The 24,089-nt window shown below is 35.8% G+C and overlaps 1 protein-coding gene across 5 annotated transcripts in view; it reads left to right on the top strand.

Moving 5' to 3' along the window:
* The window catches only part of si:ch211-1e14.1 (UPF0606 protein KIAA1549), a 44,188-nt gene extending 20,532 nt beyond the window's left edge, over window positions 1-23,656 (top strand). For 2 of the 5 annotated variants that reach the window (XM_043216660.1, XM_043216661.1), the window contains 19 exons: window positions 27-115; window positions 992-1,160; window positions 1,249-1,379; window positions 2,283-2,472; window positions 2,683-2,742; window positions 3,412-3,557; window positions 5,398-5,575; window positions 6,564-6,748; window positions 11,781-11,986; window positions 13,561-13,697; window positions 15,054-15,068; window positions 15,870-16,075; window positions 16,262-16,491; window positions 16,662-16,806; window positions 17,387-17,713; window positions 19,203-19,255; window positions 19,811-19,956; window positions 20,087-20,214; window positions 21,189-23,656. In XM_043216660.1, coding sequence (XP_043072595.1) covers window positions 27-115; window positions 992-1,160; window positions 1,249-1,379; window positions 2,283-2,472; window positions 2,683-2,742; window positions 3,412-3,557; window positions 5,398-5,575; window positions 6,564-6,748; window positions 11,781-11,986; window positions 13,561-13,697; window positions 15,054-15,068; window positions 15,870-16,075; window positions 16,262-16,491; window positions 16,662-16,806; window positions 17,387-17,713; window positions 19,203-19,255; window positions 19,811-19,956; window positions 20,087-20,214; window positions 21,189-21,428 — 2,981 coding nt within the window. In that variant the 3' untranslated portion in view covers window positions 21,429-23,656. The remainder of the gene's footprint in view (window positions 1-26; window positions 116-991; window positions 1,161-1,248; window positions 1,380-2,282; window positions 2,473-2,682; window positions 2,743-3,411; window positions 3,558-5,397; window positions 5,576-6,563; window positions 6,749-11,780; window positions 11,987-13,560; window positions 13,698-15,053; window positions 15,069-15,869; window positions 16,076-16,261; window positions 16,492-16,661; window positions 16,807-17,386; window positions 17,714-19,202; window positions 19,256-19,810; window positions 19,957-20,086; window positions 20,215-21,188) is intronic. The other 3 variants (XM_043216663.1, XM_043216665.1, XM_043216662.1) reach the window with 3 other exon arrangements.
* The last annotated feature ends 433 nt before the right edge of the window (window positions 23,657-24,089 follow it).

The following is a 24,089-nucleotide window of genomic DNA, read 5'->3' as shown; positions in this document are numbered from 1 at the left end:
AAAATAACATTCTTGCTCTGCTGTAGGGTTTCCTCCTGGGTCCACTGCTGGATATGCCAAGGCCAAAGTCAGAGAGATTCTCAAAGCAGAATATAACCGCTCTGTGGAGCTACAGGTACTGTGGACATAATGAATAGTTTTGTTTTTCTCTTTTTTGTTCATGTCTTTATTGATTTTAAGCAGTGACAGCAATTGTTACAGTTGTAGAAGACAATACAACTACAATCTGATGCTGTTTTCATTAATTGCTAGATGGTAGAATATTTGTACTTTTAACAATGTTTTTGTTATTCCACAGCAAAGTTTTAATTGCAAAAATACAAAGCTACACATTTTTAATTATGTAAACTTCAGAAAATAAAACATAATTTAACTTAATACTTTTTCATTTTTATTAAAAAGAACATTATGTAGGTTTTTGTGCCTATTTGAATGCATATTTTGGTATATAAAATGATCTTGAAAAATATTAACAGGAAATGGATGGAATTTTCCTATTGAAAATGTAAGTATGGTATTTAGGTATAAGGTATTTATTATGTCTATGTTTATTTTTCAGTGTCTCAAGAATTACCTACGGTAATGAACAATGGCTTCTATCCATTCTGAAAACGCTGTAGAGAAATTAGAAGGAAATTAGAAATTAATTTAAGAATTTTAAAAAATGTATCATGATATTGACAATTTAAATTGTTCACACTTGGTTTGAACCACAGAAACTTTAAATATGTTCTGTAATCCAGTGTTGTGTCAGTGGAACATATAGATAAAATCATCCCTTCCTGTTTTATCTCTTGGGTCCTCATGAACAAACAACACCTAATTTAGCTCAGTGGGAACCAACTGGTTCTTTGTAACTCCCTGCATTAAAAACAATTCTGAGACAGCCTTGACTTTTAAAGGCCCAGTGAAAGGCATTTTAATATTTCTCAGTGTGCTCTAAAAGGATTTGAAATATGATATACAGTACATGTTCCTCTGCGTGTTATAGGTAGTGAAAGCTCCTCCGGACTTTGTGTTTCGTGTCGTTTCTGGTGCAGTGGTCTATACTGCCATATCAGTCATTAATGCCCTGAGAATCTCTGATCGGACCACCAGCTCCTTTATCAGCGTTTCACCCATCAGTCCTGTACCAGGCCTGCAGTACCATGTTCATACAGGTAAATGCACATCACAGTTCTTTAATATTCTCTAGTGTTTAGTTGTTGTTGCTGTATGACTATATGCATGTCTTTTGTCTCTCTGCAGTTCTTCAGTTTGTACCCATCCATGTAGATGTGCGAATGTGTACCTTCAGTGAGCAGACAGAGAAGGGTCTGATCACAGCTTTATCTGAAGTCCGCCGACGCTCACAAGAGTCCACAAACTTTACTGTGAATGTACGTTAACTGCTTTACCCAGCTTATGGTATTAAGAGCTCAGCTAAGTTTCAAACACCAATAACCAGACACTAAACTCCTTCAAATCCTCTTAATTACTGCTTATTTGGTTTAATTTAGCTTAAACATACACAACTGCTACTTCATGTAAACAATTGAAATGAGAATTACACTATGTGAACAAGCAAGTTTTTTTGTTTTTTTTTATTTTAGCAAGGAAGGAGCATGCTTTTAACTTCAGTTATGTGATGTGAATTCAAGGCTTGATTGCCTTCAGTGCAGTGGGATGACATCATCTCCAGCTGTTTGCTCTGATTGGATAAGGAAAGCGCAGGACTGCTCAATTCAACCGTTGTCAAGGCAACAAAACTAATGGCTCTTATTCATTTCATTCACTTACGTTCAGAATGTGTATGCGCTTCTTTAATACATCAGTGAGAGTGAATGAAGAGGCTTGTGCTGAGAATCTGAGCTTTTGTTTATAATTTTAGTGTTTGTGTTTATAATTTTAGATGTTTTAAATAGGATTTTTAATCAGTTTATTTATCATTTAGAATTGTATAATTGTATAATTCAAGTATTTGCAAAAACAGATAACTAACAGATAACAGATATTTTAATTAGGTTAAATAAATAACTAGCACAATAAAAACATGTTAACACAATAAATATTATATTTTTATTATTTTTTTCTGTTTTTGCAAATAAAATCTTCAGATACTAATATATTCTAGTAGCTGAAGTTTTACATTAGATGCTTGATTGATACCGACATATATCTTGTGGAAAAAAACAAACAATATTTTATGTTACAATAAGTTTTAAAATCCCTTTTTGGAGAATTAATCTTTAATCCTGATGTCTCATCGCTTGCTATATCTTAGAGACTGCATTGTTTTGTAGATTTTGAACGTCACCATGAGTTCTGTGGAAATGGCGGCACAACAGCAGAAGGTTCCAGTGGAGATCACCTTTGCTGTACGCGATATGCAGGGGTATGTGCTAGGGACAGAGGTGAGCGCCCAGCTTCGTCAACTCAGTGTGGTCGAGTACAGCTACTACCTGGGCTACCCTGTACGGCAGATCGCAGAACGTGAGTCCTCGCGCTGATTTCTGTATAATTATATAAATACACTTGCAAAGCAACTGCAATGTACAGCAGTGTAAGGTGGCCATACTAGGTTTCATAACTTCTAGCTTTAATTACCTGGAATTCAACTTCAGTGATGTTTTCTGTACGTTGTAATGAAAATGGCATAATATTGGTTCATATTTGATGTTTTTTGCTTCTCTGCACTATTAGCTTTCCACTACCCAGAGCTGAACACAACCCAGCTGCTTCGTTCCTCGTGGGTTAGAACAGGTACTGATCTGTCTGCTGATGTTAGGCTTAACACACTACTGTTAGTACACTACTGTTCAAAGTTAAGGGACAGTGTTATGTTTTATTGAAGAAAATAATATTTCTATCAGTGCTAAAAAAAATGTATTAATTGCATCCAAAATAAAAGTTTTAGTGTATAATATACGTGTGTGTACTGTGCATGTTTATTAAGTATATATAAAAGCACACATTTATATTCATGTCGTTTGTATTATGTATCAAGATGGTACGGGAAAAACTGGTCTGTGCGATGAAATAATTTATCCCTGTAGCGCATGTGCAATACAGTTTTACTTTTTTATTATTTATAAATAATAAAGAAAAATAATGACTACAATCACTACTCATGACTGAACAACTTTAATACAGTGGCTATGAATAAGATGTATTGTATAATTGATGTAAACATAATGTTTTATTTAGTATTTGTTCATTCAATTTCTTAAATTTGTAAAACTATTTCACAGTATTACAGTTTTTCCTATATTTATTCGATCAAATAAACGCAGCTTTGGAGAGGTCTTTCCAAAACAAACCAACCTCAACTGTTGAACAGTAGTGTGATGTTGCTGTGCTATTAAATATTCAGATGAATATCAAATGAGTCATCGCACTGCCTTAATGTCATGTTTTACATATCACGTTCAGTGTTGTTGGGAGTGTTGGACCAGCGCGAGAGTGACAAGATCTTCAAGGCTACGATTGAGAGGAGACTGGCTCAGTTGCTGGGCGATGCACTGGGTATGAGCCGTCGCTTTAGAAGAGCAACTAGTGTGGGAAACAACAGCGTGCAGGTTTGTAAATCATGTTATGTGACCTTATATTTTCTGTTCTTACTTTCCGCGCCTGAGCTCATTGGATTCGTTTAGAGCTCTTCCTGTGTGCATGTCTAATGCCTCTCTGGATTCTTAATCAGTCTCTGTCTTTGTGGCGCTTCCCCACACCTGCTCTCCCTCCGCACATCATCATCATTCAGGGACAAGGAGTATCCATGGCAACACCCTCCTATTCATCCCTGGCCTGCAGAGCCGCTCAAAAACAACCATTTCACCCCTGTCGGAGCGTCATACTCCAGCTGCAATCTCAGATAAATTATTGAACACAGCTTGCAGACAGCTAGAGCGATTCCTAAACCATTAATTGCTTGGTCTGCCTACATAGAAAAGATTTTTGCATTTCATAGTGACGCGATTGCTGACCGGCTGCCTTATGGTTTCTAAGTGACTTGTGTTGATAAAGTAGTAGTGGTCTGTTAATGGCCACTGATTAACCGAGAATGAATCCAGCTGTGTTAATGACGCTCAGTGATGTCAATTCTAATTTTAGAGAGGTGATGAATTCTGAAATGTCTTGAAAGGACTCTTAAAGTGAATGTAGGACGACGACAGTTTGGATGTACCGTTAAGATGACATTGTGCAGCCGTCCTCTGTACTGTTTCTGATAATGCACCCTGAGGTAGCCACACTTTCAAAATGAGCTTTTAACGTCACCGGCCGGTCCTCACTACTCGGGGCTCTTAATGTAGGTCGAGTTCAGGTGAGGTCCACACATTGCCATGCTTTTTTTTTCCACCCCAATAACCATGGAGACTAGGAACATTTATTAGACTCGTCTTTTAGACCCTCAGTCTCTCTGAAAGCCTTTTTGGGTTTTTGTCTGGAAGACATTTAAATTTTAAAAAGCTAATTGTAGCCTATTCAGAGTTCCGATTCGTGTGTTTGTGTGTTAGGAACAGTTATGCGGAATTAAAAGTTTAAAGGAATAATTTGCCCAGAAAGATAAATTCAGGTCTGTTTGACTTTGAATTTCTAAAAGAAAAATCTACTCTTTTTAATTAAATTTAAGTGAAAGCGAACTGGGGCTGGTAAGCTCTAAAAGCACCATAAAAGCATCATAAAGGGTTTTTTCCAGTGTTGTTTTGGAATTATTTATATACTTTTATAGTATTTGTTAATATTTTGAATTGGTTTATATTTTTATATTTTTTGTTTTCATTAGTTTTAGGAATTTAATGCATTTTTAAAACCAATTCTTTTTCGCTTGATTTTTTTTTTGTATTTTAGCACTCAATCTTATTTAATATATTGTTATTTCAGATTTTTATGTAATTTTTTATGTAATATTAGTATTTTATTTCCATAAACAGACTAAAAGCAACAGACTAAAATGTAAGAGTGTACATTTTGTGTGTTCATTTTGCTCTAATATTAATATTTTAAATTACCAATTTTTAATAGTTTTAGTAAATGAGGACCGGACTAAAATTCAAGATGTTACTCACTGAAAACCGTGCTGTCTTCATGAGACAATTAAGACAATTAGTTCTCAAAATGATTTTGAATGATTCTTTTATGAATCGCACTGATCCTAATCCAACATCTAATATTCTACAATGAAATCAGTGTGTCTCTATAAACGTCTGCACATACTCTGAGCGGTATATAGTTGTTGTTTAGTTTTTTTTTTAAGCCTAGGATTCAATTTTAAATTGTGAATATGCCTTAAATGACATATGCGTTGTATTGGGTGTTTTTACTATTAAATATTATTAGTGTTGCTAGTGAAGCTGCTTTTTAACAATATGTCAATTGCAAAGATAAAACAATGCAGTTAATTGTTTCGTTTTTGTTCAGATCGTACAGACCACTCCTCTTGTGGGCCCTGACAACCCTGTGGAGATTATCTACTTTGTGGAAGGAGCTAATGGACAGAGACTTCCCGCTGCAACCACAGCCAGCATGCTCAACAGTCTTGATGTGCAGCATGCAGCGATCATCATGGGATACCGCGTCCAGGGAATATTAGCGCAGCGTGAGCATTCAGACTTTTAATTCTTTCAGTTGGAAAAGATCTGTGGGAGAGAACTACATAACATAAAATCGCAGTGAACCAAGACTTTAAGATAAAAAAACGATGAAATGATTTAAATGATTTTGATAGACGGTAACACAGCAGGCGGTATTTTTATTTATTTATTTGTTTATTATTGTGGCGGCATCTTTATTTCTACTGCTCTAAACGTCAAAGAGGTTAGTTCAGATGCGTGTTCAGCGTGACATCTCAAGAGAGCTCTGCCTTTTTATGTAACATTTATATGTGGCAGGCTTACAACTGCATCACCCACAGCATAAACATAAGATTCATTAGACTAAATTTAGTAGCTTCCTGTTGTATAACATCTTAGACCTTTGAATTTTAGCTTAAATTGCAGTGTACTAAAAAACAGGCTAACCCAAATTATGATTGCTATCAAGTTGATCCAACACCATACGATGTATGGAATTTTATATTTGCATTCAATGTATGTTCAGTGATGTTTGAGTCTGTACATATTTAATTGTGCATGCTTTTCTTTCATATTTAGATTGCCATTATCGAATGCTTACTTACAGCTCATATTTAAGAACACTAATAATATAAAAATAATATTTTATTAAGTATGAATTATAAAGACAGATATAATGTTGTGGGATTAAAAGGTTTTTAAAAAACTAATGTGACTAAAATGCAATAATTCTCAGACATTTTATTTTCAGCACTCATAATAACGTGACGCTAAAAACTGGAGTAATGACTGCTGACAATTTAGCTTTGCCATCACAGGGAAAAATAACATTTTTAAATATATTCATTCATTTTAAGTCGTAATAATATTTCAGAATGTTGCTGTTTTTCCTGCATGCGCAAATAAACGTGGCCATGATGAGCGTGACTTCTTTCTTTCGGTTGCATTTTTGAATAGTAGCGTACTGTCTTCAGCCACAGATGATTGTGCTTCTTTACCCCTGTGTATGTTCAGCTGTGGAGAAACAGGCCTCGCCTCCCTCAGACACAGAGAAGACCAACACATGGATTATCGTAGGGGTGGTGGTCCCCGTGGTGGTGGTGATCATTATAATAACGATCCTGTACTGGAAACTCTGCCGCACCGACAAACTGGAATTCCAGCCAGACACCATGAGCACCGTCCAACAAAGACAGAAGGTGAGAGACCGTAATGATTCAAATGAAATGTATTCTGGAGCCCTGAAGCACTGTTTCTCATGAGATTTCCTCTTACTTTCTAATGCAAGGTTCATCTGTAGGTCACGTCGTCGTTTTGTTTTGGTTTGTTTTAGTCTTATGTCTGCTGATGTGTCAGTGATATTGCTGATTAGTCAGTGGGCTCCCGTGAGTCTGAGCTGCTTATCTCGTCTCTCACAGAGTGATTTTAAATGACTCTGTAGCCGGATGCTAGCCAGCTTTGAAAGATCAGAATCGGATATTAGTTGGCTATCCACTACTCTACCTATTCACACTCTCAGTTATTCTTGGCATCGGAAAGCTTGATTCATTTAGCAAACGAGTTCGTTTAGACAGTTCGTTTTAGTGATGCGATTCAGTCATTCGTTTAGTCATGAGTCAACCATTCCATGTCATTATTGTAGTGAAATAAATGTTTATCTGTTCTAATGTTTATCTTTCATTTTTCCAGTATTTGTGTGGGTTTTGTCTAGGCATGAGCTAAACTACATATTTTCAAAATTGACCAATGAGTCAGTCGTAGAAAAGTGTATTAAGAGTTGAAGTGATGTGATGCAATGGCTCAAATTTTCATACTTTTACATTATTTACATTTTATACTTGTTAGATGATTCTATTAAACTATTCCATTGTAATTCACCCAAAAATAAATAAAATGACAACATTATTCATTGTCATTTACTTAGATTTCATGAAATATAATTTTTTGTGATATTTACCCAAAACATACAGATTCATCACTTATTTACTCAAGAGTTTCTAAACCTGTATTAATTACTTTCTTGCACATAAAAGAATATATTTTAAAAAATGTGGGCATGCAAACAGTTAAATGCTGGTAGCACTGACTTTCAAAATAGGGAAAAATGTCATGGAAGTAAATGGCTGCCAGCATTATTCCAAATGTCCTAATTTGTGTTCCACAGAAAAAAAAATTCATTCATACAAGTTTGGAACACTTTGGTAGTGAGTATGTGATGATAGAATTTTCATATTTGGACAAACTGGCCCTTTAAGTTTATTTCATCCCATTGAATTATCTTTAAAGAGCTACTTTAGCCATACTTTATCCTGCCCTCACAATGAAACAAATTTGGACAACACTAGTCATTTTAAGTCTTGCTGCCACTGTTCACTACTATAACCAGGCTTGTCATGCACGAGCACATACACTTGCGAGCTCTCAGCAGTAATGAAGCCAAGCTGAGCTGTCTGATGGGTTAACGCTCTGCAGTGATGTTCTTATCCAAAGCAACGCCTGATGGTCCTCTTAGTCCAAACGCCTTTATTTAACTTCACTAGTATGAGGAGCAGTCATTACACACTTCATATGTGCCCTTACTAGCACACTCACAATCTTCAGGAACTACCTCCACTGTCATCTATTCAAAACAGTATTTCTCATGTTATTTAAATCAATATTTCATGGATTTGACACATAAAGGGAAAGATGCTTAAAAATCCTTATTTTTAAGCATCTTATTTTATAATCCAAATTCATTTACGTACCCTTGAGTGATTTTTTTAAGTCTTATTTAGGTCTTTCTTTCTTGTGTGGAACGCAAAAGAACAGAATGTTTCCAAAACTCCAGTGCGGTTTTGCACTCTAGAGTTCTTCAAATATATATTTTTTGTTTTGCACAAGAAAGTAAGTCATGGCAGAAGTTATATATTTATTTATAGGAAGATTTTTATTTGAAGGTGCTTAAATTAGTTAGCATTAGTTATTAGGCATTAGGCGTGACTGTAAATATGTTCATTGAACATCCATTGGTTGTTTAGGGATTGAAGTAGAAAAAAATTAAATAAGTGTTGAAGTTGCCAAATTATATATTAGTCACTTTGGATAGAAGCATCTGCTAAATATTGTATAATAATTGTAAATATAAATAGGCAGATCTTCTTCTTTAGTTGTTCTATGCTACTTCCATGACAATATCATTAACATTTCTAGTTTTTTCACCTGTTTTGCTGTTTGTGCTTTTGTAAACACATTGGAGCCAATTTAGAGATTTTCTCCCACCTTCTCTCTATCTATATCCCTTGTTCTTCATCTAACACACATCCAATCACATCTTAACACTCTCCTTCTCCCATGCTTGTTTAGTCCACCTCCTCATTACAGAAATCCATACCAGTAATCCAGAGGTCAATGACTCCTGTCAAGAGCAAAGAGCTTTTAGATAGTAGTGATGAGGATGAAGAGGAGGAGGAGGAGGAAGATGAGGAAGAAGAAGAGGAGGAGGAGGAGGAAGAAGAAGAAGAAGAGGAGGAGGAAGAAGAAGATGATGAAGAGGAAGAGAAGAGAGAGAAGAAGGTAGAAGCTGGTAGATGAGATGTAGTATACTATAGACAGTAGAATAGTCCTCCAGTTAGTCCCCACACAGGAAGTGCAAGATTCCTCTTCCTCTTTGACCTTCAAAGAAGTGCCATCCCGGTTCCGGTCACTGTCAACATCATCTGTGTTTGGACCCTTTGGTATTTCTCTGTGGACCCTGTTGATATGAGAAGGTAGTCTGAATTGCAAGTGACTCTTCAGCTGGTTCTTTTAAATTAATTGATTCAGAAAGACTCACAAATGAGTCGCCGACCGATTCATCTGTCTGAAATGACTTTCTCACTCACTGAATCAGTCAGAGAGTTGACTGAATCACCATCTGAATTTCTTACTAAATCATCCTACTGAAAACAAACAAGAATTTTACTATTATGTTAGACATATATAGTATTCAAAAGTTTGGGGTTGGAAAAGTTTTTCAATGCCTTTGAAAAAAGTCTCTTATGCTCATAAACGCTGCTGTCATTCGTTACAGTAAAAATACAGGAATATTGTAAAAATAAACGTACAAATTTTAAACAAGTCATCTATTTAAATGTATTTTACATGTAATTTATTCATGAGATGGCAGCATCCTTACTCCAGTCTTCAATGTCACATAATCCAACAGAAGTCATTCTAATATGCTGATTTTGTGCTCAAGAAACATTTTATATATTTATTAATGTTGAAAACATCAGTGTTGCTTAATTTATGTATTTATTCTTGGAACGGTGTCCTTTTTTCAGGATTGTTTGATGAACAGGACGTTAAAAAAAGCATGTAATTTGCATAGAATTGTGATTGTAACATTTTAAATGTCTTTGCTGAAACAAGCATTTAAAAAAGAGACTTTACTGACTCCTAACTTTTGAACAGCGATTAATTATCAATTGTTTGCTCCCTCCTTAAGCACAAAATATCATTGTGATTCCTTATATCCTTATGATTCCTACCCCTAAATGTAGTGTCATCAAAAATAGTGCTGTGTGAATATAGTTGATGTCAACATGTCAGTCACTTACTGGAATCTAACTTGATGGAAACCCAAGCAACTTTTTATTATCACCCTCATCAAAAATCAGAAACCTGTCAGAAGCGTAAGGAAAAAAGAAAGTATTGAGGAAGAGGAGGAGGAGGAAGAAGAAGAAGAGGAGGAGGAGGAGGAGGAGAAAGGAAAAAAGGCCAAAGAAAAACCCAAGAAATCCATAAAGAAGCCTTTGTCATATAGTATGAGGAGGCCAGAGGTATCTGTACAGTACAGTATCAACAGCAGTGCTGTGACGTAGTGATGTGTTTTCTAGAATGCAGCAGTTAGTCCTGGATACAGTACTTATATGGCTGATAATCTTGCTTTATCGTGATGGTAACAAGCAGTTGGGACAAAAACATGCTATCTCAACAACAGAGGCATGTATTTGAATGTGTCAATAATAACCTCTGTCTCTGGCCATTTGGTCCAAGCTTTAACTGTATTGTGGCCTAGATTTGGTTACAGCAGCAATAGAGGCAAACAGAAACGAGATAAGAGCTTTCTTTATCACAAACAGAATTTGTCTAAATAGCTTAATTTGCATTTGAAAGGGAATGTGATGGGAAACAGAGAAACAGACGTATTCCCAGAAGATGAGCATATTTCAGCGAATCTGTCTCTATTGTGCCGCTGCACACATACAGCGTGACACAAAAGAACCCAGCTTATGCATTTTTCATACATTTCTGTGTTTTCTGGCAATATATGAAACATAGAATTAAATCTGATCCGCTGTGACCCCTGCACCCTCTGTTTGATCTGGAAAATTATAAAGCAAACAACGATGATTCATCAGCACTGAAGAAACCGTTCACCCAAAACTGAAAATCCTGTCATTTGCTGACCCTCAAGTCTGCATGTCCAGTTTTTTTGTTTTTTTCGGCTCTGGTTAACTCCTGTGACAGTGGCTTATACCGCTCGCAAGCAAGCCTGTTGATGTCTTTAAGTGATGAACAGGATGTTTTCATTCACTTAGAGCTGTTACACACCGCATGAAAGGTCATTTTTAAAAATCCATTTTAAAATTCACACAAAAAAGTAAATTTACTTAAAGGTGGGTAAACAGTGTTTTATTTTGAATCGTTTTCATTTTGGGTGGACTGTACTTTTAAAAGACTTTAGCTGTTTTTTTAGAGGCTGCTGGTCTTTGAAAAAGCCGGTGTGAATTAGCTTTCTCTGCTGTTGTGTTTGTTCGGTTCATTTAATCTTTCAGAGTGCTGCAGACAGACAGGCTATTACAGCCCGTCTAGCTGGTCTGGCCCGCGGTCAGTCTGCTGACCTCAAATCAAGTGCATCCATTTTGAATGCTCACTCTTCTCATTGTCTCTTTGAGAGTCAATTACTGTCCTCTTGCTCAATTTATTCTTATGACGCTGTGACAATCTGTGGACTATGGAAATTTATATTCTATCTTTATGCCTTGTGTGCATGCGCTTTGACATTGACGTCTTTTAAGACGATCGGACCAAAGCCCGACCCGATTCTGTCAGTGTTTGTGAGCAGTTTTAAATAAACATTTGGTCGTTTAACTTTCATCCCTCACTCCCCTTTGCTGTCCTTCCATTTCCTTCACAAACATCCTTCTGCATTAATTTTGATTCTCCAAATTAACATTTTCCTCTCTCCGGGGTGGTGGTCTTTAGCTGCAGGCGCCCAGCGTGAAAGGTTTCGACTTTGCCAAGTTGCACATGGGCCAGCACAGTAAGGATGATCTCATGGTCATCCAGGAGCCGTTGCCACTTCCTGTGACCGCCAAGGAACAGAGCCCAGCTGAGAACGCAGAGGTGCCCACACCAAAGTCCAAAGCCTCCTCCAAAGCTTCCCGCAGTGGTCAGAGACGCAGGGGACAGTGAGTCAGATAAATGCTTTTTTGATATTTAGGATCAACCATTCTGGCATAACTGAGTTTTTTGGAACAAAGATTGATGTAACATAATTTTTGTTAGATTTCATTTCTTTTACTAATACATTTTCAAATCAAAAGTTATGTTTGTTCACATTAGTTAACTACGTTCAGTAAATATTACCTAATAATGAATAATATACATGTACAGCCTTTAATAAATTCTTTCACTAATACATAACTGCATGATTAAACATGAACAAACAACTCATTTACATTTATCTTTCCATTTAGTCATTTTGGAGACCAAAGTTACTTACATAGAGAACAACAGAACAATAGAAGCAATCAAAAACACCAAATCTTCATTCACATTAAATTAATTTTTTATATACAGGGCTTTTATTATATAAAAATTCACATAAAGAAATAAAGAATGCTAGTGTTAGAGGGTCATTTGTTCTAATAAATAAATCAGAAAGCAAATGAATGTAATGCATATACAGTATTAATCTCATTGTTTTTTACCAGTGCAATTTTTAAATTATTTTATTACTTAATATTTATATAATGTTCCAATATAAAGTATTGCTCGTTCATGCTGTGATGAATAATCCAAAACGGCCTTGTTGTAAATTTTGAACTGTTTTTAAACCACAATCTAGTATTAAACCTGCAGTAACAAAGTGGCTCCATTTTGCATTGTGCCGCGGTACCTTCATATTAAAATAACTTGTTAATTTATTTAAAGGCAGGAATGTAGCTAAGAGTGAGTCGACTGCTGATCAATAGAAAGCTTTTTAAAAGGATTACATCTCACACTCTAATCAATAGAAGGGTCTTAGGGGTGAAATTACCACAGATCTCATGTCTTGCAAACATTACAAGTACCTGAATCCTTGTTACAAATAGACAGAAGTTATTTAATTATTTTATATTCCTTGTTGCTTAAATGGAATAATCCATACTTCTGGACTAGATTCACAAAAAAAAAAAAAAATACATAAATACAATTTTTATGTCTGTGCATGAGTAACACACCCCAACTAGTCTAATTAAAAATAACCAGTCAGAGATAAACAAATTCCTAGTAATTAGAATGGTTAGTAAATTAAAAAAAACGTGGATTAAAAGGGTAGCGAATAGGTAATGGACTCATGACCATGTCATGAACCTTTGTGTGGTCGCGTTAGATGTGAAAGTGCTCTTTAGAAGCATGACAGGATTAGGTCATCGTCCTCTTGCATTTACCCTCGAGACACATGCCTCATCAAAATTGGATGAAGGGTAAATATTGCTGTCTGTCAAGATGAGGATGTCAGTTTGCTCATGTTTGTCATTAATTAGATCCAAGGACAATATGAAGTCATAGCATAAATTCAGGACAGGAGAGATTCATAGCAGAAATTCAGTATTATATTAATTACGTTCATTGTTATTTGTCTTGAAATGTGATGAAATGTCTTTAAATGCCATCAAAAGCACATTTTGATCACAGATTGGATGGAATAGGGGAAAAGCACTGAGTTTTCATAGCATGCTTTAGAATTAAAGGATTTTATGTTTTATCTTTTGCTTAGGATTTCTCCGTCAGAGGGCGACTCCATAGGCAGTGACCCACCCAGCGACAGAGGGTCACCTGAGGAGGGCATGAGACCCTCTGGTCTGCCCACTGATCCAAAACAGCCACGAAAAGTAGCTGCTAATGGACTAAATGGTAAGTTTGCACACATTAAATTGAATTGCAGAAAGATTGAATATGGCCCCACGTATTGGTAGTCTCATATGTGCATATGATAAATCCTGACATGTATCACAATATACATGACATCATAAAGCTGGATATATACCCCATGGAGGACTGGGAGTGCTACAAATAATAAATCGAATTATTAGTTACTAATTATAATGATTGTAATATCCTTTTTATGAGGTAGACATTTAAGTACTTCTTAAAACTTTAAAACTTCTAAAAATGTAATTTGTTTAAAAATAACAATAGTAACAATAAGACATAAAATAATATTTTTTGTTAATTTAAATAAAGTTGAAGTAAAATTAAATATAAATATTATATTATATTATATAAAACCCTTTTAGCTTTGGCAACAAATTAAAATAAGTTGAAGTACTAACGTGAAAATTAATAGAAATATTGATTTATTTATTTTTTTTATTAACTAATCTACGAAAGCATATACCAAATTATTATAAACTATGTATGAAAACGAAAGATGTAAAAATAAATGTTAATTAAAAATACGAATAAATATTGTTATAATATATAAATAACACTGAAATAACTGAAATTTCGTTTTACTTAACAAAATGTATTTGGACAGTTTAAAATTCAAAAGTTTGACTAATGGTTAAGACACGCCCCTTTTTTGTTTTGTTTTTTGCTTGTTGACTGCAGATGATTCCTAACTTTTATATAGTGACAGTCCTAGTTCTACATAATAGCCAGTGGAAGAAGGACTTCAGAGAGGAGAACGTAATAAAACCTGTTCCTTTCAGCTGAAGATTTGTGGCCCTTCCTCTTGATTTCCTCTCTAGTCAGCCCAGCCTCATTCATCCTGCCTCCTTTGTGAAGAATGACTAACACTCGTCTTTACTCTTGGCTGCTTGGGTTTTTTTCCACTCTCTTGCTCTCTTTGCCTTTATCTCTCTCTCTCTCTCTGTGTGTTCCTCTCTTGTCAAACACTGCCTGTGGCGATGACCCTCTCTCAGCACTCATTTCTGCTTTAACCAGACTAAATAGGCTACAGTCTGACTAGCCAAGAAATGACACGGAATTAGCACCTCACATTCTCTATCTTTCTGATAGCTGTACCCTTTTAACACCCTTCCCTTACGAAAATCCTTTTCATCCTCCTCTTCTCATGATTACGTTCCAGTGACAACGGTGTTTTCCAAGATAAAATACTGTCTTACCCAGCATTCCACTCAAACATGCTTTTACATACAACGTGTGCCATATTCCGTCTCATTTAAATTACATTAGCCACCATTTAACTTTTCTCTCTCTTTTGCACTCCCTCCATCCGCTCATACGTGCGTTACTGGCTCACAGGGAAGAATAGAATTGGTAAGAGTGACGCTGATTTGTACAGTAGCATTAGATTTCATAGTTTTATTCTTCTTGTTTATATTTTTCTCGAACGTCATCTTGCTGCATTTTTTAAGCAATGTATCAACCTCCAGCTCTTTCACGGTTTATTTATTACAAGTCACTTTAGAATCAGTAAGATGCTGCCCTCATCTGGTATAACATGATATTTGAAAAAAGAGATTCAGAATTTTTACATGCTGTGAGTTAGTACTCAGCACATATGAGGCTAGCTTTATTCGACTAGTGTAGAACAATTGAGATATGTTTATGAATTGTCCATGACACCATCGTGTATGAATTAAATTACATAATAAAAAAAAAACACACTTTAATTAATAAAAATATATATATATATATATATATATATATATATATATATATATATATATATATATATATATATATATATATATTGTATATAAATAAAATCAGATTTATTTCTCGAATTAATGTCACAAATACTTTTCAAGCAAAGTACTTCAGATAAAAATTATAACATAAAAGCAAAAATGATTTGTAGATGACAGTAGTATTTGTCTGTGCAATTAATGCAAATTAATATTTTTACTTTATTTTTGGGGCCATTATACACAGCAATTTAATAAGTAACACTTATAACAATATGAATACAGTCACTTATGCTCCCCTAGGCATTAATATTATTTAACATTTTTTATTTTAAGATTTTAATATGTATTTTTAGAACATGACCAACCCCAAACTTCTGTCCAGTCATTTGGACCTGTGAAGTCTGACACTTTCTCACATTCCTTATAGGTCCACCCCCAACGAATGGCATGGATGAGCCTTTGTCTTCAGCTTCCATTTTTGAGCACGTGGACCGAATGGCCCGCCCAACGGACGGCCCTAAACGGCCCCCTAATAAAATCCAGCTCATCGCCATGCAGCCGATGCCAGCCCTGCCCTTACCCAGCCCTACGGCCAATGACAAAGCAGCAGAGAATGCCAAGCTCAACAAAGAGGTATCCTTCACAACCCATAAATCTAATCCAAAATTATTTCACACGGCTTTTCCTTAGGGACCCATTTCAAACTTCAAGTTCTATATGTTTATGAATTTCCACCACAGTGTCTAAAAGCCCCATCACCGATAATCAATATGTGCTTTCCATTGACTCCAAGATCATTGACTGTTCTTTCTCCTCAAGATCCAGGTTGCTTTACGGCACAAGTCTGAAATCGAGCACCATCGCAATAAGATCCGCCTGAGGGCCAAAAGGAAAGGCCATTATGACTTTCCCGCTATGGATGATCTCATTGATGGTCTAGGCGACCCCAAAGAACAGGACCGAATCTACCAGAAGGCCCAGATGCAGATCGACAAGATACTTGATCCCGATATTCACATGCCCTCACTCTACACCGAGCCCAAGAAAAGGTAAACTGATAATTAGACACAGAATTAGGGCCATATTTCTATAAACCTCTTAAATATCGTACTGTGATGTTCTAGTACTGTTCCATGAGGAAAAATACCATATTAGAAAACTATAACTATGAATATGTTAAGCCCAAATGCTCACTCATGAGTTTCTGTGTGATTTACAGCAACAGAGGGAAGCGGTCTCCTAAACAGAGAAGGAAACAACAACTGAACGGTGATCTGACAGATGCTGACCGAGATAGACTCATCACGACAGACAGTGATGGGACATACAGGAAATACCCAGGAGTCAATAACATTGCATATGTGGTCAGTGTCTGCATTTTTCTCTGTATTTAAAAACATTGGTTTTGGATGCAATTAATCAAGATTAATGGTTCGACAGCGCTAATAAGAAGAATTAGTATTAAATATGACAATGAAAATACTGCTGAAAATTCAGATTTGCCATCACAGGAGTAAATTACATTGTAAAACAAATATAATTAGGTAGAAAACTAGGTAGATATTTCAAAATCTTACTGTTTTTACTCTATGCACTGCAAAAGATACTTTTTAGTCTAGATTTTTTTGCCTTGTTTCCAGCCAAGATATCTAAAAATTCTTAAATCAAGAAGGATTTTCTAGACAAGAAAAAAAATATTGTCTCAGGGTAAGCACAATAATCAGTTCAAAAAGAAAACAAGATTATTTAGCTTAATCCATTGACAGATTATTTTGCTTGTTTTTTCTGAAAACAAGACAATATTTTTTTCAATAATTCTTCTTGATTTAAGAATCTTTAGATATTTTGGCTGGAAGCAAGACAAAAAAATATTCTAGGCATTTTTGCAGTGCATTTTTGAGCAAGTGATTTACTTGAGCGTAAATAGTTGTTTTTATTTTGCAGTCGGACCCAGACCAGGGTCCCGAGCATCCTAGCCCGTCCCCGACGGATGACGTCTTCCATGGTCCGATCTCTCCTCCTCCTGGCCACCCTCCTCCACCACCCCCATACCTGCCCCCTCAGCCGTCTATAGAGGAGGCCCGACAGCAAATGCACTCTCTACTGGATGATGCCTTCGCCCTTGTCTCTCCTTCTTCTCAGGGCAGCACAGCTGGCATCACTCTGCCTGGGGTCGGGCTTAACCCTGGAACCCCACCTGCCTCCAGCCCGCCGTCCCGTGGACCGCGTCCCTGGGGCCCAGGATACCTGCCCTTGAATCCCTACACAGGGGTAAGAACAATCTTCTTTGCTTGGGTATAGAGATTTGAAGTTGTCTTCGGCTTATAAATCATTCTATGCAATTGTGAATGATGCCTCGGATTGTGCGGTTTATTAAGAAGAGATGCTATTACTTTTCTAAGCGAATAGATGTATGATTTTCCAGAACACATCCTGACTGGAAAAACCACTAGATGATCACATTCGTGTGATTAAAAAGCATGTGACGAAATCTGATTTATTGCTGTTTTCTTTATGCAGTCCAGTACTTAAATGATTTCCTGTTGTCTAAAGATGCGGTTGAACTAGACGTCACGCTCAATTCACTTCCATTCAGACCGGAGACTCATTCATATGTAAAGAAGCTTTGTCTTCTATTGCGTCCCGAACCTGTTTCTAAAAAAATTAAATATTTAATAATTTAGCATTATAATTTATATTATGAATAATACTTTTGCTGAATACCTACAACAGTGTTAATAAAACTAGCGGTAACACTTTAGAATAGGTAACTTGTTAACTATTAAATATTATTAACTTTTCCCAAAAAAATTCTTAATTTGCTTCTTATTAATAGTTTGTTGGTAGTTGTTAAATTTAGGTATTAGGTCGGATTATAAGGATATAGAATAAGGTATTAATATGTGCTTAATTCCGTAATAAATAGTTAATGTTCTTCTAATAATAAATGAATATGTAAATAAATAATAAATTGTTACTAAATTAGTGTTTTTTAAAATTGAATATAGGATGTTGAGGTCAGAAAAGAAAAAATAACCTAAAAAACACTGGAAATAATAATTTACGATTTAATATCCAACATCAGCCTATGTAATTAATTTTAAAAAATCCCACAACCACAAGCAATTTAACATATGACCATACGTATTTACATATTAACATTTATGCATGTATAAAGCATGTCTAAATCCATATTTTGTGTAAAGTGCATTTGTGAGTGGTTTTGATTCGATCGGTTAATTTATTGATTTCATTATGAACGTGTTTTGATGTATTAAACTGTACCAGAGTGATTTCAAGCTAACTGTATGCACTGGAATCACATCAGAAGAACGCAGAGTTGGGGTTTTCCACGGACTGAGAATAAACTACCCAGAATGGAAGCCTCATCTGTCAACACTGTGTCCTGAATGAAGTATTTCTGTCAGATTGAGGCTTTTTCGTGGAAAGGATTGCAAAGGCCAAAATATGCACTGTCTAATAACTCAAAGGTTGATTTAGGAGTCAAGTTGGAGCACGGAATGGTGCGCTGTCCTTAAAATGGCATTTCCAGCTCAGCTATTTAAAAGCTTTTCTGTTTTCTGGGTCACGGGGTTTATTTAAGCTGATAGAGAAGCATCGGTTGTGGTGGCGCATACAGCTGCTAATGTGTTTCAGACTTAGCAGTGTATTAAAATAAGCCTTTTATGCATTAATGTCCAGTAGATGTGCCAAGACTTATCAACATGTTTATTGCTCATGCTTGTGTGTATTCTTTCAGAGATATGCTGAGTTAGGGCTGCCACCTTCCAGTGCGCAAGGTTTACTACATCGGTGAGTCTGACGGTTTGTGTGATCTCTGGGAACTGACAATCACTATACAACCATCAATTGTAGAGTTTTCAGTCTGGGGGATGATTTCAAGACGATGAATGAAAAATGAAAATTCTGCAATTAATAACTCATCCTCATGGCGTTCAAAACCCGTAAATACCCTTTTTTTTACTATTTGGAACACAAATGAAAATACAGAGAGCTTTCTGACCCGTCATAGACAGCAAAGCAACTGACACGTTCAAGAAACGTAGTAAGGACATTGTTAAAATAGTCCATGTGGCATCGGTGGTTAAAACGTTATGTTATGAAGCTACGAGAATACATTTTGTGAGCAAAAGGATGATAACAGCTATTTTAACAATGTCCTTCACTTCCCTGAAAGTGTCAGTTGCATTGCTGTCTATGGAGGGTCAGAAAGCTCTCGGATTTCATCAAAAATATCTTAATTTGTGTTCTGAAGGCCTTATGGGTTTGGAACGACACGAGGGTGAGTCATTTAAATGAATGTAATGTGTCGTTTACTAATGGTCTGATGTCTTTGTATCTCTACAGACAGGGTTTAGGGTCTGGCTACATCCCGTCAGGAGAGGCCCTTCCTGTTGACCAGCTACATCCCGAGTCCCTTTACGCCGGCCGCGGAGGAAACGCAGATGAACTGCCCTCCTCTGCCAGGCCACGGCCTGTAGGTGGGACTACAGGTATAAGCTTAAAGGCTTTACTAGAGTGCTGATATAAAATGTTTTGTTATATGTCGTAATGGAAAGTATACTATACACGATCTGTTGCAATATCAAGTATGCGTTATGCAACACACATGCCGGTTCACAGGTGCCCCGCTACATCATTTTAGCCACGTTGGTCTGACAGGTCGTGTGGGGGACAGCCGGCAGCCTGGTGGGTTAAACTGGAGCCCTTATCATGAGGACGACAACAAGCTCGCTAATAACAGAGAGCCCGTAAGTCTGGATACTCATTTTGAAATGGTGTTTAGACTCATATATGAACATGAAGCACCATCCTCGGCCCGTATAGAATTTTGATCGAAATCTTGCAAAGTTAAACCTTTTAAACACTAAAAAAGTATCAAGAACAGTCATAAAGTTATTACACAGCTACTTACCAATTTTAAAGGTGCTATATGCAAGTCTTCTAAAGCCAAGAAATAACATAATATATTTGTTGATAATCAGGAAACATGTTATGTTTTAACCACTAGCTGTCAATCTTGCATACTGCACCTTTAATAATGATTTAATTAGCTGTGTACTGTTTCTTTAACAGGGATTCCTTTTTTGGTAACACCCTTTGACCTTAAATATTTACTTGAAGTATCTCCTCAGATTTCATATTTTAATATTCAAATGTTAGTGGTTCTCTGATGTCGATAAATAGTCTTTTGATCTGCATGTAAACAGCATTTTAACTTTTTCGCAAGCGATTTATTTAGATTTTTCTTTAGCATTATTTATTTCGATTTTACTTTTTTCAGTTAATTATCAGCTTCCAATCTACTCACAAACACCCAATTTAGCAAAATACAATTATAAAAAACTGCAATCGTTTTTAATTATCATTACATCATGATAGTAAATAGTGTCTTTTGTCTGTTATTAGACAGAAAATAAAATGAAAAGCCTTTATTTTAAAGATGAATATAACATAAAGCTACAACGATCAAAACACAAAGCTGAAAAATATATCATGCGTGGCCTTATTGGTAAAATAAATATCGACGGACATTATAAACAGGCTTTGGGGAAGAAATAAAATGCTGCATAAAGACATCTACTCTTACTCTTACATCTATTCTCACCGTTTTGTGTCTCATTGAAAGGCATTTTCTAACTTTACTCTGTGTTTTAACTCTTCAAACTTTTTTCACAAATTCTTTCCCTCGTTTCTTCCTGCCTTCCTGCATGTTTTTGTTTAGGTTCTTGGCTCTCTTGACTACACCTCCATCTCTGTGTTCCAGACCTCCAGGAACGGCCTGAAGGAGCCATCTGCTGCTCCTGCCCACCTGGACTCTCTCGGCCTGGGCTACGCTCCCTCCGCTCCCCTGGAGGAGCCTTCCCCTCCCAACCACTCTTCCGCCTCACTCATCAAAGCCATCCGAGAGGAACTGATGCGCCTCTCCCAGAAACAGGCAGCGGTACCCAACTACCACAGCTGAGACCTGCCCCCTTCAGCTCCATCAGGCAAAAACTGCACTACACTGCACTGTACTTCCCATGGAAGTGGCTTTTTTGAGAGGACGATGACTGCACATCATGTAGCCTCTGCTGCCGCCCGGCGGCAGAGAGCATTAAGACAGGAAGAGCAGACGATTATTCTTTATTCCCACGTTCCTGTTCCCACGTTGTTCAAAAAATAAGACTGAAGAACAATGTTTTTTACCTTCTTTACAGGCGACTTTATAATTCGGTAGCAACTGCTCTATACAGACCAGGATGGAAAAAAAAAAGCTACAATATGGCTGCCACACATTCCTATGGTCTTCTGTTAGACGTGTGCGTGTGTTTTTTCACGTTGTGTTGTTTCTTTGCTGTGTACACTGCCTTCACGTTTGAATTATTTTATACCTTGCACTGACTCTTGTAGATTCTCATCACTGAAAACCGAACTGCTTTTGATAACTTCAATCAATCTCTGTGATCTACATCGGTGCATCTTCCTTCCAAGTCAAGTCAAGTGGCTTTTTATTCCATTCACTCGTGACACTTTTATCTCTGTTTCATAGCCATCAAGCATTTGCCTTTATAAGACAGTATTGAGCCCTAGACAGTATTGTCTTATACTTTAGGGTCCAGTGATAGTGATGTTTTCCATCTTCTTATGCCTTTTTTTGGTTTGGCATCTACAGGAGAGCTGGAAATGCTGTACGGCGGTTATGACCAGTGCATTAAAGGAAGCATTAAAGAAATGTTTCAGGTTCAATACAACTTGACATATTATAAACAAAAATAAAAATGTGTTTTCAGTAATGTACTTACAATACAGTAATAGACTGGTGGTGAATAAGGGTTTCCAAGTTGCCCGCAAGTTGATTAGCTGATTTAAATGTAAAAAAATAAATTAATAATAATTAAATAACAAAATTATTATACTTTTAATGTTATTACAATTTAGTAAAATGCCATCAACTTGTAGCAATTTATTCACATTCATTTGGATAAATTAAATTTTGAATTAAAACTTCGTTGGTAGGATTGTTTAATGTTTTCAAAAGAGCTCATCCAACATACAAGACAAGAGTATTATTATGAAATATTATTAGACTACAATTTACAACAACTGGACTAACTGTTGTGCTGCTTAATATTTTTGTGGAATATTTTCAAGATTCTTTGTTGAACAGGAAGTTCAAAAGAGCAGCATTCGTTTAAAATGGAAATGCGTTTCACTTTCACTTTGACTAAATACATAATACATACTTGCTAAAAAAAAAAAAAAAGTATTAAGTTGTTAATTTACTGACCACAAACTACATTTCAATATACAGTCTAGATTTTTTCATTTTATTTTTAAATACACTACTCATAACTGGTAATTAATAGGTAGCTTGTGGTCTTCCATCGATGTTTTAGTTTACATTTTAGTTTTACCGAAGAAACTAAATCATTTCTGCAGTAGAGTTTCACTTCAGCAAATGCAAAAAGTGCACATTCTGTCTCTTAAATCCATCAGGAATGCCTTGGCCCATTGTAAGTGCGCTACCGTCGACGGGGTTTTTGAGTGAGTCAAAATGACTGTCAGTGGTAATCAACAGCCTGTGACAGATGCAGGAGAGCATCTGCATATAGAGCTTAACTCATTTCCATTCCAGAACATTCCTTAAACTGAAATTGTGATAATTCAGTTCTGAACAAATCAGTTCTTTCAGTATTTCCACTGCGTAAATGATATTGCGGTTTGAATTATTTAAGCTCAAACTGTTGATTAAGACCAGGCTTTTTGCCCCGACTGTATTTTCAATCATTTCATAGCAGGAAGTGTTTTTTTTTTTTAATGATTATTATTCCAGGATGCACTATTGCTCAATAAACTGCTGTTAATTAAATGGGTGCAGTATATTCCTCTGTTTTTATGCTTTTGATGTGTTAGAAAAGCATCTGTAGTATTAGACTCGCTAAAACACTGATCCCTTGGCTATTTGTACTTTATTTCATGCTGAAATTGTGTTCTAAATCTGTTTTTGTGTTCATGTTGCAAACAGGATATCATTTGCTCTAAGAAAAGGGACACTTCTGTTGAGGACACTTCGCTTGATCTGCCCTTGTTTATTTGTTGGAATTAGTTTTTTTGATTTCGTTTTTGTTAAGTTTGTCTCATTGGAAACTACCTTGTAGTTTAAAATCTGCTGACTCTTTATTTAAGTGACAATTAAAAATGATTACCGTATAGTTGACTCTTGTTTGCTTTATCAAAACTTACAGATACTGAGCGCTGATTTATTTAACCTGATTTATGTTCATGTTTAAATCAAATTACTTTTTAAGAATTAAAAAAATATAAAGCAAAAATTATATATATTACTGTGCAATCATTAATCAAATCAAAATAAAAAATTATATCTTAAATATATTTTTATATATTTACTTACATTATATATATTATATATAATATAAACGACATGAATATAAACATATACATGTAAATATTTTCAGAATAATATAATGTCTGTGTTTTTCTATATACATAATAAATATACACAGCACAGTACACACGCAAATATATAAACAAAAAAATTATTTTAGACGCAATTATTCGTTTGACAGCATTATGCTTCTTTTAAGCATTATAATTTTTTGAAATACATTTTGTTAGCACATTA

Source organism: Puntigrus tetrazona, chromosome 18, assembly GCF_018831695.1.
Source record: "Puntigrus tetrazona isolate hp1 chromosome 18, ASM1883169v1, whole genome shotgun sequence".
NCBI lineage: Eukaryota > Metazoa > Chordata > Actinopteri > Cypriniformes > Cyprinidae > Puntigrus > Puntigrus tetrazona.
The sequence above is the reverse complement of the archived record's forward strand: the minus strand, read 5'-3'. Positions and strand labels throughout refer to the sequence as shown.